The sequence below is a fragment of the Phocoena sinus genome, chromosome 8 (genome assembly GCF_008692025.1).
Source record: "Phocoena sinus isolate mPhoSin1 chromosome 8, mPhoSin1.pri, whole genome shotgun sequence".
In the NCBI taxonomy this organism is placed as follows: Eukaryota; Metazoa; Chordata; class Mammalia; order Artiodactyla; family Phocoenidae; genus Phocoena; species Phocoena sinus.
Window position 1 is genome coordinate 101,908,521 of NC_045770.1, and position 14,309 is coordinate 101,922,829.

The 14,309-nt window shown below is 40.3% G+C and overlaps 1 protein-coding gene across 3 annotated transcripts in view; it reads right to left on the reverse strand.

Moving 5' to 3' along the window:
- ATL3 (atlastin GTPase 3) overlaps positions 1 to 14,309 on the reverse strand; it is a 51,902-nt gene that overhangs the window by 4,844 nt on the left and 32,749 nt on the right. For all 3 annotated transcript variants that reach the window (XM_032639577.1, XM_032639578.1, XM_032639579.1), the window contains 4 exons: positions 3,442 to 3,569; positions 2,772 to 2,828; positions 1,467 to 1,538; positions 641 to 1,072 (listed from right to left, as the gene is read on the reverse strand). In XM_032639577.1, coding sequence (XP_032495468.1) covers positions 641 to 1,072; positions 1,467 to 1,538; positions 2,772 to 2,828; positions 3,442 to 3,569 — 689 coding nt within the window. The remainder of the gene's footprint in view (positions 1 to 640; positions 1,073 to 1,466; positions 1,539 to 2,771; positions 2,829 to 3,441; positions 3,570 to 14,309) is intronic.

The following is a 14,309-nucleotide window of genomic DNA, read 5'->3' on the forward strand; positions in this document are numbered from 1 at the left end:
GACACGCCATCCATTAGTAGGTCTCAAAATAGAACAGTTTGTTAAGTTCATATTTTTCAAAGCTTGTGACTTTCAGTGAAGCAAACTAACCTTGGATGGGGGAGAGACTCACACAGGAATTAGTCTGATGAACACGCAGTTAAAAGTTTCCCATGAAGGACACAACATATGTAAGTTGGAAATTTTTTTGCACTAAAGAGCAGTTTTTTTTTTTTTTTTTTTTTTTGCGATATGCGGGCCTCTCACTGCTGTGGCCTCTCCCGTTGTGGAGCACAGGCTCCGGACGCGCAGGCTCAGCGGCCATGGCTCACGGGCCCAGCCGCTGCCGCGGCATGTGGGATCTTCCCGGACCGGGACACGAACCCATGTCCCCTGCATCGGCAGGCGGACTCCCAACCACTGCGCCACCAGGGAAGCCCTAAAGAGCAGTTTTTAAGCGTGGAAACAAAATATTACAAATAAACATTAATATCCTAAAGAAGGATAATAAAACGTAAGGCCTGTTAGAAAAAAAAAAAATGGCCAGGGGAAGTTTCTCATGCCTTCCTTCACTACTGAACTCTTCCAAACGGAGATACTTTACAATAAGCACAAGTACTGTCCATTATCAAGCGTCAGCCGCTCAGCTGGCACCACTTACCTGCTCCAATACATATGCTGCACCAGAGTCGATAGCACCGCCCAGCTCACGGTACTGACCAGAGTACCTGATGTACCCCCAGGTGAGAAGCGCTATTAACAGCAGGCCAACCATACAGTTGAACAGCTGGGCCACCACCTCAAGACCAATAACGCCAGTGAGGCCTGAAGCTATGTACAAAGCCACAATGCCTGCGAAGAGCACTGCAGGGGTTCGGAAGGTGCTGAAGACATTCTTGCTACCATTGTGCTTGCAGAAGTTCTCATACAGTTCCTTGATCTCCTCCTCCAGCTCCTGCTGGTAACGAAGGCTAAAATCCTTCCCACCCATCTTTTTTGTCTTCTTAAAATGGTCCAGAGCAAGTTCTTTGAATTCACAGTGCTTCTCCTCTAGAATGTCTGGAGACAAATAAGGTTTGTCTCCCCCAGAAACCTAAAAAGAATAAAGACACAATGTGAAGGATGAAGAACCCTTCAAAAACAAATGCCAAATAAAACAAGTGAAAACACTGAAAAGCTTAGAATATTTTAAGATATTAGAAATTAACTTTAAAATGATGACCAAGACCAATAGAGGTCTGGTTTCAATTCCTCAGAAAAGCACACTTAGTAACCACGGTGATATTGATTAGTGAGAGCTGTGACACTGTAAGAAAGCCTTGCTTATTAGAAAGGGCCATAATTAAAAGGCCCCAATAAGCAAGAAGACCTGAATGTTGCCTCATCATCATAAGATACACTAAATGGGATCAAGTTTGGACTTCTGAAGTCAGCAACATGCCCAGTTATAGGTATTTCAGAATAAGACAACTGCCCAGCACACCTACCTCTTCCATGTTGTTATAGTAGATGTCCTTGGCAGAGGCTGCAGCTGCTAAATTGTTGGCTTCAGCAGTGGCCTTTTAAGAAATGAAAGCACAAACCATAAATCCTTTCTCTTTTAATGTTCTCCCACAAATAACCAAGTAAAAATTTTCTCTCACCCTATTCCCCATTCCCGCTCTTTATTATTCTTCTGTTTTTCAGCTTTCCATATAGCCCAATTTATGAATTAAAATATACCTTTTCTGCCAAATTTTTTGCCAAAAAATGTTCTTATAAATAAGAGAGAGAACAAAAAATGTTCTCATACTTTAGCATAAAATTAAACCTCTGAAAGTATTTCCTTTGCTTCGATTTTATGTGTTAAAAAATAGATGTAACTCAGAAAAGAAGAGGAAAAATTTATCTTTACAACATCAATCCCGATCTCTAGCTCCCTTTGTGAAAATGTTATCCTACTAAAGAAATAAACATTTGGGGCTTCCCTGGTGGCGCAGTGGTTAAGAATCCACCTGCCAATGCAGGGGACATGGGTTTGATCCCTGGTGTGGGAAGATCCCACATGCCACAGAGCAACTAAGCCCATGTGCCACAACTACTGAGCCTGCACTCTACAGCCCATGAGCCACAACTACTAAGCCCATGCACCACAACTACTGAAGCCCATGCGCCTAGAGCCCGTGCTGCACAAGAGAAGCCAGTGCAAAGAGGAGCCCGTGCACCGCAACAAAGAGTAGCCCCTGCTCACCGCAACTAGAGAAAGCCCCGCACACAGCAATGAAGACCCAATGCAGCCAAAAGTAAATAAATAAATAAATAAATAAATAAAGATTTGGCAATAAATGGCCTTATCTTCAGCACATGAAAGTCAGAAATTATATGTTTTAACAAGATGACATCTTGGAAACATCAAAATGTTGGAAATAAAACTATTTGCAAATTAAAAACCTGATTAGTTAACAGGAAATATTTAGATACGTTGAACATGTTCTATGAAAAGAGACAACAGGTAACAGGAAAATGATTTGTCTAACAGAACTGGGTATGTTTAACCTGTTTTCCACAGTATGTTTTGGGGGAAGACCAGGCCCAGCAAGAAGCCGTTCTGTTCTAACTTCACCAGCATGAATACAGACAAGAAAACCGGAAGGGAGTCACACTGCTGGAAAATGTGCTAAACATGAATGGACCTCAGCATAATGAAAAGGGGGGGACCAACAGCATTCTCTTCTTAAAGGACTCTGCTTACTGTATACGGGTCAATTCAAGTAATCAAAGGATATCATTTAGGATGCCAAAGAACTGCTTACCTGAAGCATGGATTTGGGGTGAGGCAGATCTTCTCCTTGGTAAATTTTAATATATGCCTTAGAATATAAACATAAAAACAATTATGAAAAATGCCATTCTGTCATATTTAACTGGACTTTGATTTTTACAAACAGTGACCATACAATTGCATTTTCCTAAAGACCTAGATCAACACCCAGGAATTAGCAAAAACACAGCACACCTTTGAGTGCATGTTAGCATTTTTTAGTTAACTGAAAATATTCTCAAAGCAGCACAAGTCTAGGACTCCCACCAGGCTCCCCATGCACACTGGCCTCACCACTACCTGTGGGCAGAGGGACCATCCGCCTTGAGGTAGTCATGTCACATCTAGGTGCCGTCTCCTCCTACTCACAGCAACTTCCTAACCACCTCCTGTCCACACCATCTTCCTTGAGGAACAATCTTCCTTTAGCCACAGTAATTACTCCTCTAAGAGAGTACAAACAACATCCATTTGGTTCTTAGACCGATACTGCCACCCAGTGGCCCACTCCTGGGAGGACACTGGAGTCTCTCAAAACGCCTCTCACCATCTCCCCCTTGAAATTTTCCCCCAGGCTTTAAAATATTGAAACCAAGTTAGTTTATAACCTAGATCAGTTTAACCAAAGGTCAAACATTTTAATAATTAAAACCCACATTTACCTTAAAATATTCCAATAGCCCCCGACAGGTGACTTTCGAGCCGTTGATCTCCTTTTCCATTAAGTTAGCTGGGTTTAATACATATGGTATCAGTGTCTGTAACTGCTCTTTGAATTCACTGGCAATATCTGTTCACAGGACCAAGAAAAAGGAAACAATAAGCCCAACAGATTTATTCAACCAAGGGGAGAATAGTTGCTCTAACGTTTGCCAGCTAAAGGGCGAGGGCGGGGGTCCCAGACTGTGAGTCTGACACTTTCTGACAATGACCAGATTGCTTGCGGGTTTCTGTTCTCATGTACCTGTATTGTCTCCTTCCCTTCTGCAGTATTAAGTCCTCTCTAGTCCAGAACAGAATATGCAGAACATCCCTACCCTGCTTGCCATTCTGGGAGATTCAGTCTACTCCCTTAGACTTTCAAGAAATTTCACTTTTTAAAGAATTTCATTAACAGGTCTTCCAGAAAATCAAGTATCAACCCCTCAGGTTCTCCCAAGCCAGGCCTTTGCTGTACCCTCACTCTCCCCCTTAAATCCATTAGATTTCACTATTCATCCACGTGCTTTATTTTGTTGTTTGTTTTACGAGGGCCTCTCATTGTTGTGGCCTCTTCCGTTGTGGAGCACACGCCCCGGATGCGCAGGCTCAGCGGCCATGGCTCACGGGCCCAGCCGCTCCGGGGCATGTGGGATCTTCCCCGACCAGGGCACGAACCCCTGTCCCCTGCATCGGCAGGCAGACTCAACCACTATGCCCCCAGGGAAGCCCGACGTGCTTTATTTTTGTTCATTTTCTAATGTTAAAGGAAATAAAAGCACCTGGACCCCATGATATTTATTTTCTACTATCTCCTCAGAGAAGCCCTCTGGGCCACCCCAAAGGGAAAAGGCTACTATCTCAGGAAAGGTGATAGCTTCTTTTCAGCTTCTACCAAGTTCTCACAGAGGGTTCAGGAGAGCCATTAAATAGAGCTCTTTCCTCAAAGTGAGAACTTGCTGGCCCAACTATGAAAATGCAAGGAATCTGATTTATATGATCTAACTTCTTCCTAGGTTCCCAACTAATTCAGACTATCAACTGAAAAGAAAGTAGATGGGAACCCACATCAAGATGGGAACTCTTTCAACAGCCCATAACCCAAGTTTACAAAACTGAAACATTCTTATTTATTCATTCAACAGTTTGGGGGCACCCTTTTGTGGCAGGCATTGCTGTAAGAGTTGGGGATAGCATAGTGAATAAAACAAAAGTGGTTTATAAATTTTTCCAACTACAAATATCGCCATAAAAATCTCCATAGAGGGCTTCCCTGGTGGCGCAGTGGTTGAGAGTCCGCCTGCCGATGCAGGGGACACGGGTTCGTGCCCCGGTCTGGGAAGATCCCACATGCCGCGGAGCGGCTGGGCCCGTGAGCCGTGGCCGCTGAGCCTGCGCGTCCGGAGCCTGTCCTCCGCAACGGGAGAGGCCACAACAGTGAGAGGCCCATGTAACGCATAAAAAAAAAAAAAAAAAAAAAAAAAAAAAAATCTCCATAGAAAAAACTTCAGGTTACTTTTACCTCCTTAGATGATAGGGTCAACTAAGAGAAATTACTAGGTATGTGACAACAATGTAGACTCCTGGAAAACATTCAAAACTACTTAAAAAAAACCATATATAAAGCCCATCATCAGACAATCACAATTAACATTTAAAATATCCTCCTTCCTTTTTAAGGCTCTTATATATTGCTAAACTGCTTCTGTAGAAGATTGTACCCATTTATACCCCTGTCACCAATGTAGAAGACTTGTTTACTACTCTGAACACACTGAGATTTTTATTGTTTTTAAAACTTTTACTGACTTGATTGGTGAAAAACAGTATCTTGCAGTTTTGTTTTATTTTGTATTTAATTTATTTATGTTTTGTCTGCACTGGGTCTTCATTGCTGCCTGGGCTTTCTCTAGTTGAGGCAAGCAGGGGCTATTCTTCGTTGCGGTGCACATTGCGGTGGCTTCTCTTGTTGTGGAGCATGGTCTCTAGGCACATGGGCTTCAGTAGTTGTGGCATGCGGCTCAGTAGTTGTGGCGCACGGGCTTAATTGCTCTGCAGCATGTGGGATCTTCCCAGACCAGGGCTTGAACCCATGTCCCCTGCATTGGCAGGCGGATTCTTAACCACTGCGCCACCAGGGAAGTCCCTATCTTGCAGCTTCTGCTTCTGACAGTACTAAAGACTAGAGAATCTGAAGGAACCTTCTTCCTAACAAGATCCTGCACACAATATATTCCATTACAGTGTAGACTTGGAAGTAAAAGAGAGCTGCAAGGGGCTGAGCAGGTGGGCAGTGAGCTGAAACCAGAGCACTGAGCTAAGTACATGTGAAGCTGTGGCTTATTTGAGGCCATTCACTGCAACGTGGTGACAAACTCTGGGCAAAAATAACTCCTAAATTAAGTTGGATCATGAAATGGAGCTGGAATGGTCCCAGGCGGGTAAGCCCTTAGCTCCCCAAAGGAGCAAACACAGATCTCCTCTGGAGGAAAAGAGATCTGAATAATGTACCAAGGAGCAGCACAGAGAGATGACGATGGGAAATAAAGAAAATTAAGATATGGAAGACAGAATAAGATTATTTAATATATGTCTAACAGGAGTCCTGGGAGATGAAGGGGAGTGAATCAGAGGCAATAAGAGAAGGGGTGATGGCTGAGAAAACTCTAGAACTAATGAAGTACATGAATCCACAGCTTCAGAAACCACAGCATATAACAAGCAAGTTAAATAGAAAGAAAAACACACGTAACAGTAAAATTGTCACACAGCAAAGACCTTCTGAAAGAAGGAAAATGTTTCCAGAAGGAAGGTCTGCAGGACAAGAAAGTGAACAAAGAAATTCTTTTTTTTTTTTTTTTTTTTTTTTTGCGGTACGCGGGCCTCTCACTGTTGTGGCCTCTCCGGTTGCGGAGCACAGGCTCCGGACGCGCAGGCTCAGCGGCCATGGCTCACGGGCCCAGCCGCTCCGCGGCATGTGGGATCTTCCCAGACCGGGGCATGAACCCGGGTCAAGAGGGGCTTCCCTGGTGGTGCAGTGGTTGAGAGTCCGCCTGCCGATGCAGGGGACACGGGTTCGTGCCCCGGTCCGGGAAGATCCCACATGCCGCAGAGCGGCTGGACCCGTGAGCCATGGCCGCTGAGCCTGCGCGTCCGGAGCCTGTGCTCCGCAACCGGAGAGGCCACAACAGTGAGAGGCCCGCGTACCGCAAAAAAATAAAAAATATAAAATCTGATGTGGAAAAAAGCAAAAACTCCATTCTCCATGAATTACGTAGATAATACGTAATATTTACAAATATACTACTAGAAATAATGAGAGTTTAGCAAGATTGCTGAATTTATCATATAGAAAAATCAAATGCATTTCAACATACCAGCATGATTAGGAAAAATAATTTTTAAGATTTCTAACTTCTAAGGAAACTTCTAAAATAAATCTAACAAAACATGTATAAGACCTTAATCAAGTAAGTTTTTATATTCTTCATAAAGTGAAACTAAAAAACCTAAATAAATGGAGAGAGATTACTCTGTTCAGGATAAGAATACCTTCCCATTGTCATAAACACATGCCAATCGCCGTCAGATCAATTTATAGATCCAATGCAATTCCAATCAAAAACCAAACAGGGACATCAATAAACCTGATAAACTGATTCCAAAACTTACACAGAAGAGCAAAGACTAAAGAGTAATTAAGACACTACTGAAGATGACTACAGGTAAAAAAGGGAGGGAATCGTTATACCAGATATCAACTCTTATTATAAAATAACTAATTATGATAATGTAGTAATGGCACAGGGCTAGACAAAATGACCAGTGGGACAGAATTAAGAACCTAGAATCTGACCCATGCATTTATAAAAGGATTTTTTTAAACATAACAGAAATTGCAAATAACGGGAAAACAGAGTATTCAATCAGTGATATCAGAAGTATTGGCATCTATGTACAAAAATAGAAAACGGATCTCCACCTCACATACACAAAAATTGATTCCCAGTCGACTAAACACAAATATGAAAGACAAAATTTAAGAGTGTTTGTATGCATGTGTGTGTGTGTAGAGAAAGGAAAGTATTTTCTAAAACAAGACTTAAAAAGCACTATATAAAATCAAAGGTGAATGAATTCGACCACATTAAAACTAAGACACTACTACTAAAAAAAGAAAAGGCAAGACACAGGATGGGAGAAGATACCTGCAATGCATAACCAACAAGGCTCATATCTTTTTTTAATTTTTAAAATAAATGTACTTATTTTATTTATTTATTTTAGGCTGCACTGGGTCTTCACTGCTGGGCACGGGCTTTCTCTAGTTTCAGAGAGTAGGGGTTACTCTTCGTTGCAGTATGTGGGCTTCTCATTGCAGTGGCTTCTCTTGTTGCAGAGCACAGGTTCTGGGCGCGGGCTTTAGTAGTTGTGGCTCACAGGCTCAGTAGTTGTGGCTCGCAGGATCTAGAGCGCAGGCTCAGTAGTTGTGGCGCACGGGCTTAGTTGCTCCGTGGCACGTGGGATCTTCCCTGACCAGGGCTCGAACCCGTGTCCCCTGCACTGGCAGGTGGATTCTTAACCACTGTGCCACCAGGGAAGCCCAAGGCTCATATCTTAAAGTAGACATACAGGATCTTTACAGTGCAGAGAAAGACAACCCAATTAAAACTGGACAACAGGAATTTCAAAGGAAAGGAAACATGAATGGAAATAAATACATGAAAAGATATTCAATCCCATTAGTAATCAGGGAAATGCAATTTTAAGATCACAATGAGATATTTTATATCACTAACTTAGCAAAACTAAGATGTCTGATAATACCAAGTGTTGACAAGGATATGGATCAATGGGAATTTTTATATACACTGATGAAGGGACTATAAACTGGAACAGAATTTTGGAAAACAATTTGGCATTATCTAGTAAAGGTGAAGCTATATTACATATTCCAATATCCATCAATCCCGCTTTTAAGCACATACCCTTGGGAAATTCCCATATATCCACACATACAAGAATGTTCATAGCAGCATTGTTCATAATAGCAAAAAACTGGAGAAAACCATTGAGAATAAACGGTTGTATTCACAGAAGGCACTATTATACTACAATGAAACTGAATGAATTACAACTACATGCAATAATACAGATAAACTTAAAAATAAAATGCTCAGTAAAAATTCAAGTTGGCCACATATGTTTTTATAAAGTTCAAAATTACAGAAACTTAGCAATAGACTGTTAAGTGAACCAAACACAAGTAATAACTTTTTTTTAATTCAAGGACAGAAAAAGCAAAATTTACAATAGTGGTTATTTCTGTAGAGAGGCAGGGAGATGGGAAGAAGCATACAGGTATAGAAAATAGTACTTGTAATGTTCTCTAGTTCTGGAAAGCTACAGCCCTTGGGCCAAATACGACCTGCTAACTATATTTGTAAAGAAAGTTTTATTGGAATACAACCATGTACATTCATTAATACAATTGTCTACGGCTGCTTTCTTGCTACAACAGCAGAGCTGAGTAGCTGTAAGGCCCACAAAGTCTAAAATATTTACTATTTAGTCCATTACAGAAAAAGTTTGCCAATTCTAGTTCTAGATAGTAAGTTGGGTAGTGGGTTGATGATGTTCATTAAATTATGTTTCATACCTTACATATATACATTACATGTATCCTTTCTTACATGTAATACTTATGCTTTCTTTTGGATATCTAATAGCATATTTAAAAATTTAATGGTAGGTCATTATTTTAATTTGCTTTTATTTCTTTTATTACTAGTTAGGCCAAACTTTCTCTCATATTTGTTCATCAGCTGATTTCCTTTTCAGTGAATTATTTATTAGGGCCTTTATCTTAGAATACAGTCACTCTTCAACAAGTAAATAAATATGTTATCCTTATGTGTACCATGATAACTAAAATATTTTTCCAGTTTGCCTTTTTGTAAATATGCATAAGATTAATTATTATGTATTCAAACTACAGCACTTTTCCTTGATAATTTCTTTTATTCTTTCTAATTTTAAAGAGTCCTCCCCCAATTCCAGAAGTCTAATAAAATTTACTTTTCCCCCATGCTTTAAATTTTATAATTAGAATTTATTTATGGCTCCTAAATTGAAATCTATACAAGATTTTTCTCTAAATAGTAACATATACTTCTAATCACTGATTTCCACCCCATCTTAAATAACTAATCAATCATAAGGTCTCTTGACATCAAAAAATTTTTTAAGTTTTTCAATGTCCTACCTAAGTAAATGGGTACCAATCTCCATCTAAATACTCTTAATTCTATAGTTTTTTCAGGATGGCGCCAAAATATGGCCTATATCAACTTTAAAAAGGGATTGATCCCTATACTACACATTGATTAGTGGCTTAACATTTGATAAAGGTGACATTTCAACCAGTGGGGGAAAGTTGGACTATTCAACAAATAGTGTTGAGACAAACAGGTGCCCATTCAGAAAATAAGCTGGATCCAAACTGGATCATAAATTATAATGTGAAAAATGGAACCGAAAAATTTCAAGAAAAAAAGTGGGACAAATTATTTATAACCTTGGAGTGAAAAACACATAGGGTACATAAAATGCTATCCCATGTATATTTATATTTGCTTTGCATGTACTAAAAGAAACTCTGGAAGCCTACAAAAATGGAAGAGAGACTTTTCACTAAATACTTACTTCTTAATCTTTTCTGGGATTTTAAACATGTGAGTGCATTACCTATTCAGAAAAATGAATTTTTTTATGGTTTCAATATTCACCACACTGAAAGAATGAGAGCTTCAGCAATTATTTCACAAAAGACGCAGCAGGATCTAAACACCACAGACTGTATTATCCATGTTTTTACCCAGATTTCATAGACCCTCAGCTATTAATGTTTCTATGAAGGCTGTACCAAAATATGAGTTTTAGACTCAGAACAGGCAAGAACTGTCTCACGACTGAGACAATCTCAGAATCTCATGGCCTCCAAGAAGACTGCTCCCTACAATCTCTTCTGTTTAATTTCTAAACAATTCAGTAGTTACTGTATTAGGTCTCTCTTCTCTAGTAAAAAGGAAGACAGATTTCTTTATGGTGAAGACAGTCGTCCTGTGTCGGTTGAAAAGGAGTCTCAAAAATGAGCTCATCTCCTAGCTAACTATTGTAGGAACAGCAGCTCAGCAACGATTATACCAAAACTAAGACTGTCTGGCAGGTGTTCACCTCTGAATAAATGGTTATTCTTTTAAAAATAAAATAAAATAAAACCACTAAAACAATCCTTAAAGTACTTAGGGGAACATTTGCAGAAAATAGCTTCAGAATGTAGTTCCTTTTTTTTTTTGGTACACGGGTCTCTCACTGTTGTAGCCTCTCCCATAGCGGAGCACAGACTCTGGACGCGCAGGCTCAGCGGCCATGGCTCACGGACAGAGCCACTCCGCGGCATGTGGGATCTTCCCGGACCGGGGCATGAACCCGTGTCCCCTGCATCATCGGCAGGCGGACTCTCAACCACTGCGCCACCAGGGAAGCCCCAGAATGTAGTTCTTAATCAATTTAAATGTCCTACAGAAACTACATGAAGATCTTCTTCTGGATTAAACATAAACATTCTTAGGCTGATGGTGTCTTGCCCAGGTTATATGGGGCGGGGCTGCAGAACCTCAACCAAGTCATTGTACAAGAATATACTTGAGAAAATATATTGAAATGTCTAGGTATTTTTCTAGCTCTGAGAAATGTATCAGCTCTACTTAAAGATCCCTCCCCACAATGAAGTTTATGTGGTTCTCAATCAAGCACTTGCCAAATATTCACAAGTCACCTACTATTTGCAATGTAGCACCCTAAATTTACTCTTCACTCAAAACCCTTCAATATCTTGTTTAAAAGGTTGCCTAAAATTACAAACTACCCAACTCCAAAGCTAAAAAGTACATACATCTTTGCAGAGCTAACAAGAATTCTTCATAAACAATCCTCCTAATGACTATACAGTTCCCTAAATAGACACACAAGTGCAAACTAATATATTTTTTCCTAAGGTTTTTTAAAAATTTATTTACTATTTATTTATTTATTTGGCTGCTCGGGTCTTAATTGCAGCACGAAGGATCTTCGTTGCAGCATACGGGATCTTTCACTGTAGCGCATGGGCTCCCTAGTTGTGGCGTGCAGGCTCAGTAGCTGGGGTACAGGGGCTTAGTTGCTCCGCAGCATGTGGGATCTTAGTTCCCTGACCAGGGATCGAACCCGCATCCCCTGCATTGAAAGGCAGATTCTCAACCACTGTACCGCCAGGAAAGTCCCAGGGCAAACTAATATTAACATATTTTTAAAGTGAAATAAAAAAGGAAAGTTTTTATTTTTCAAACCTTTCCTTTTAAAAACATCCTGATATGTACATATTTTTCAATAATTAGGATCTTACAATATATGCTACTCTGCAATCTTTTTACATTTAATAACGTATCATGAATATCTTTCTATGTAAATACAGATAGATCCATTTATCTATCTTATCCTTTTAAATGACTTCTTTTCATTCCTTTGTGTGATGTACCATAATTTAACCAATTCCTCAAAAATACATATTTGGGTTGTTTCCAATTATTCACTATTATAATAATAATGCCACAGTAGCATTATTCTTGTCCACATATTTTTATCTACTTACATATGGATAGTGCCTTAGGGTAATTTCCTAAAAGTGAAATAGTGGATCAAAAGACGTGAACGTTTAAAATGTTGATACTGTCACATAAGGACTGTGTACCAACACATTTGTACTTTCTTGATTACTGTTATGCAACACATATTTTCATGAATATGTCTTAATCATTTGTATTTCTTCCTTTGGGACTTGCCTTTTCACGTAGCAAAGGAAAAATTTTAACCCTGTAAATGTGTTTTATAGTTCAATCATGCATGAGGGAAGCAAATAGTACATAATAATAAGACTAAAGTTTGCTTATATAGAATTTATTCCCTGTTTTATAAATCTAATATGAAACTTAGCACACTTAATATTTAGTAATAAACCCTTCATATTTGTAAATATGTGTATGGGGTTGAGCAGTGTCCACCCCTTAAAATGCATGTCCACTGGAATCTCAGAATGGGACCTTACTTTAAAATAGAGTCTTTACAGATGTCATTAGTTAAGTTGAGATCATACTGGATATGGGTGGGACCTAAATTCAAAGAGCAGTGTCCTTGTAGGAAGAGAGAACACAGACAGAAGGTGGCCATGTGACCACAGAGACAGAAATCAGAATACTGAAACTAAAAGCCAAGGAATGCCAAGGATTGCCAGCAACCACCAAGAGAAACACAGGACAGATTCCCCCTCAGAGCCTCCAGAAGGAATCTACCCTGCCAACACCTTATTTTCGGAATTCTGGTCTCCTGAGCTGTTAGGGAATGAATTTCTTTTCTTAAGCCACCCCGTTTGTGGCACTTTGTTACAGCAGTCCTAAGAAACTAATACAATATGCATATTGTATTACAATATGCGTTACATATTGTATTGCAATACAAAATTTCAAAAGTCAGGGTTACAGAACTTTAAAAAGCTCTTCCTATTTCCTGGAATACCATGATAAAAATAAATTTTAAAACAGAATGTTCTGGGAGCTTCCCTGGTGGCTCAGTGGTTGAGAATCCGCATGCCAACGCAAGGGACACGAGTTTGATCCCTGGTCTGGGAAGAACCCACATGCCGCAGAGCAACCAAGCCCATGCGCCACAACTACTGAGCCTGCACTCCAGAGCCTGTGAGCCACAACTACTGAGCCTGCGTGCCACAACTACTGAGCCTGCGCGCCACAACTACTGAGCCTGCGCGCCACAACTACTGAAGCCTGCGCGCCTAGAGCCTGTGCTCTGCAACGAGAAGCCACCTCAGTGAGAAGATCGTGCACCACAACAAGGAGTAGCCCGCGCTCCCCGCAACTAGACAAAGCCCACGCACAGCAACAAAGACCCAACACAACCAAAAATAAATAAATAAATTTGAAAAAAAAGAATGTTCTGAAATATTTAAATGCTTAGTAATACAGAGGAATGTCATTCTGCATGCTTATGCCCGATAACCTGAGACCACCCTAAGACAGGAGGAAAGGCATGAAGAGTCATTCTAACCCACCCTCTCCTAAACATCCTCAGTTGAGAATTCCACTGGGGGCCTTCCCTGGTGGTCCAATGGGTAAGACTCTGCACTCCCAATGCAGGGGACCCAGGTTCGATCCCTGGTTGGGGAACTAGACCCCACATGTGTGCCACAACTAGAGTCGCATGCTGCAACTAAGACCTGGTGCAGCATGAATGAATGAATGAGTGAATAAATAAATTTTTAATTCAAATGAAAATCAAGTACTTAAAAAAAAAAAAGAACTCCACTGGACATCTTCCCTACCAGTGATGAACAAACCAGAGCTTAGGTTTGGTAAAAGTATGTCTAATAATGGAACGTTATAACCCTAAAAGAACACATCACCTACACACTCAACTTTCTCTCCTACCTAACTCACAAAGTGTTGCCTAAGCAGATTTCTCTCCAAAGCCAGGCTCCAACCTCGGATTTTTGAATTGCCAACCAACAGGCTGTGGAAGTTTCCTGCTCAGGAAAGCTGCCAACCACATAAAAATATCACACAGGTGACAAATAGAAGGTAAAGGTAAGTCTCTCAAACTCGGTTTCTTTTGCAATATTAAGACTAGCTGGAATGTAAATCTTAGGTTGAACAAGCATATTAACTGTCTTGAACCAACTGAGCCAAATAAACTGAAAACGATGCATTTTACGTTTAATATG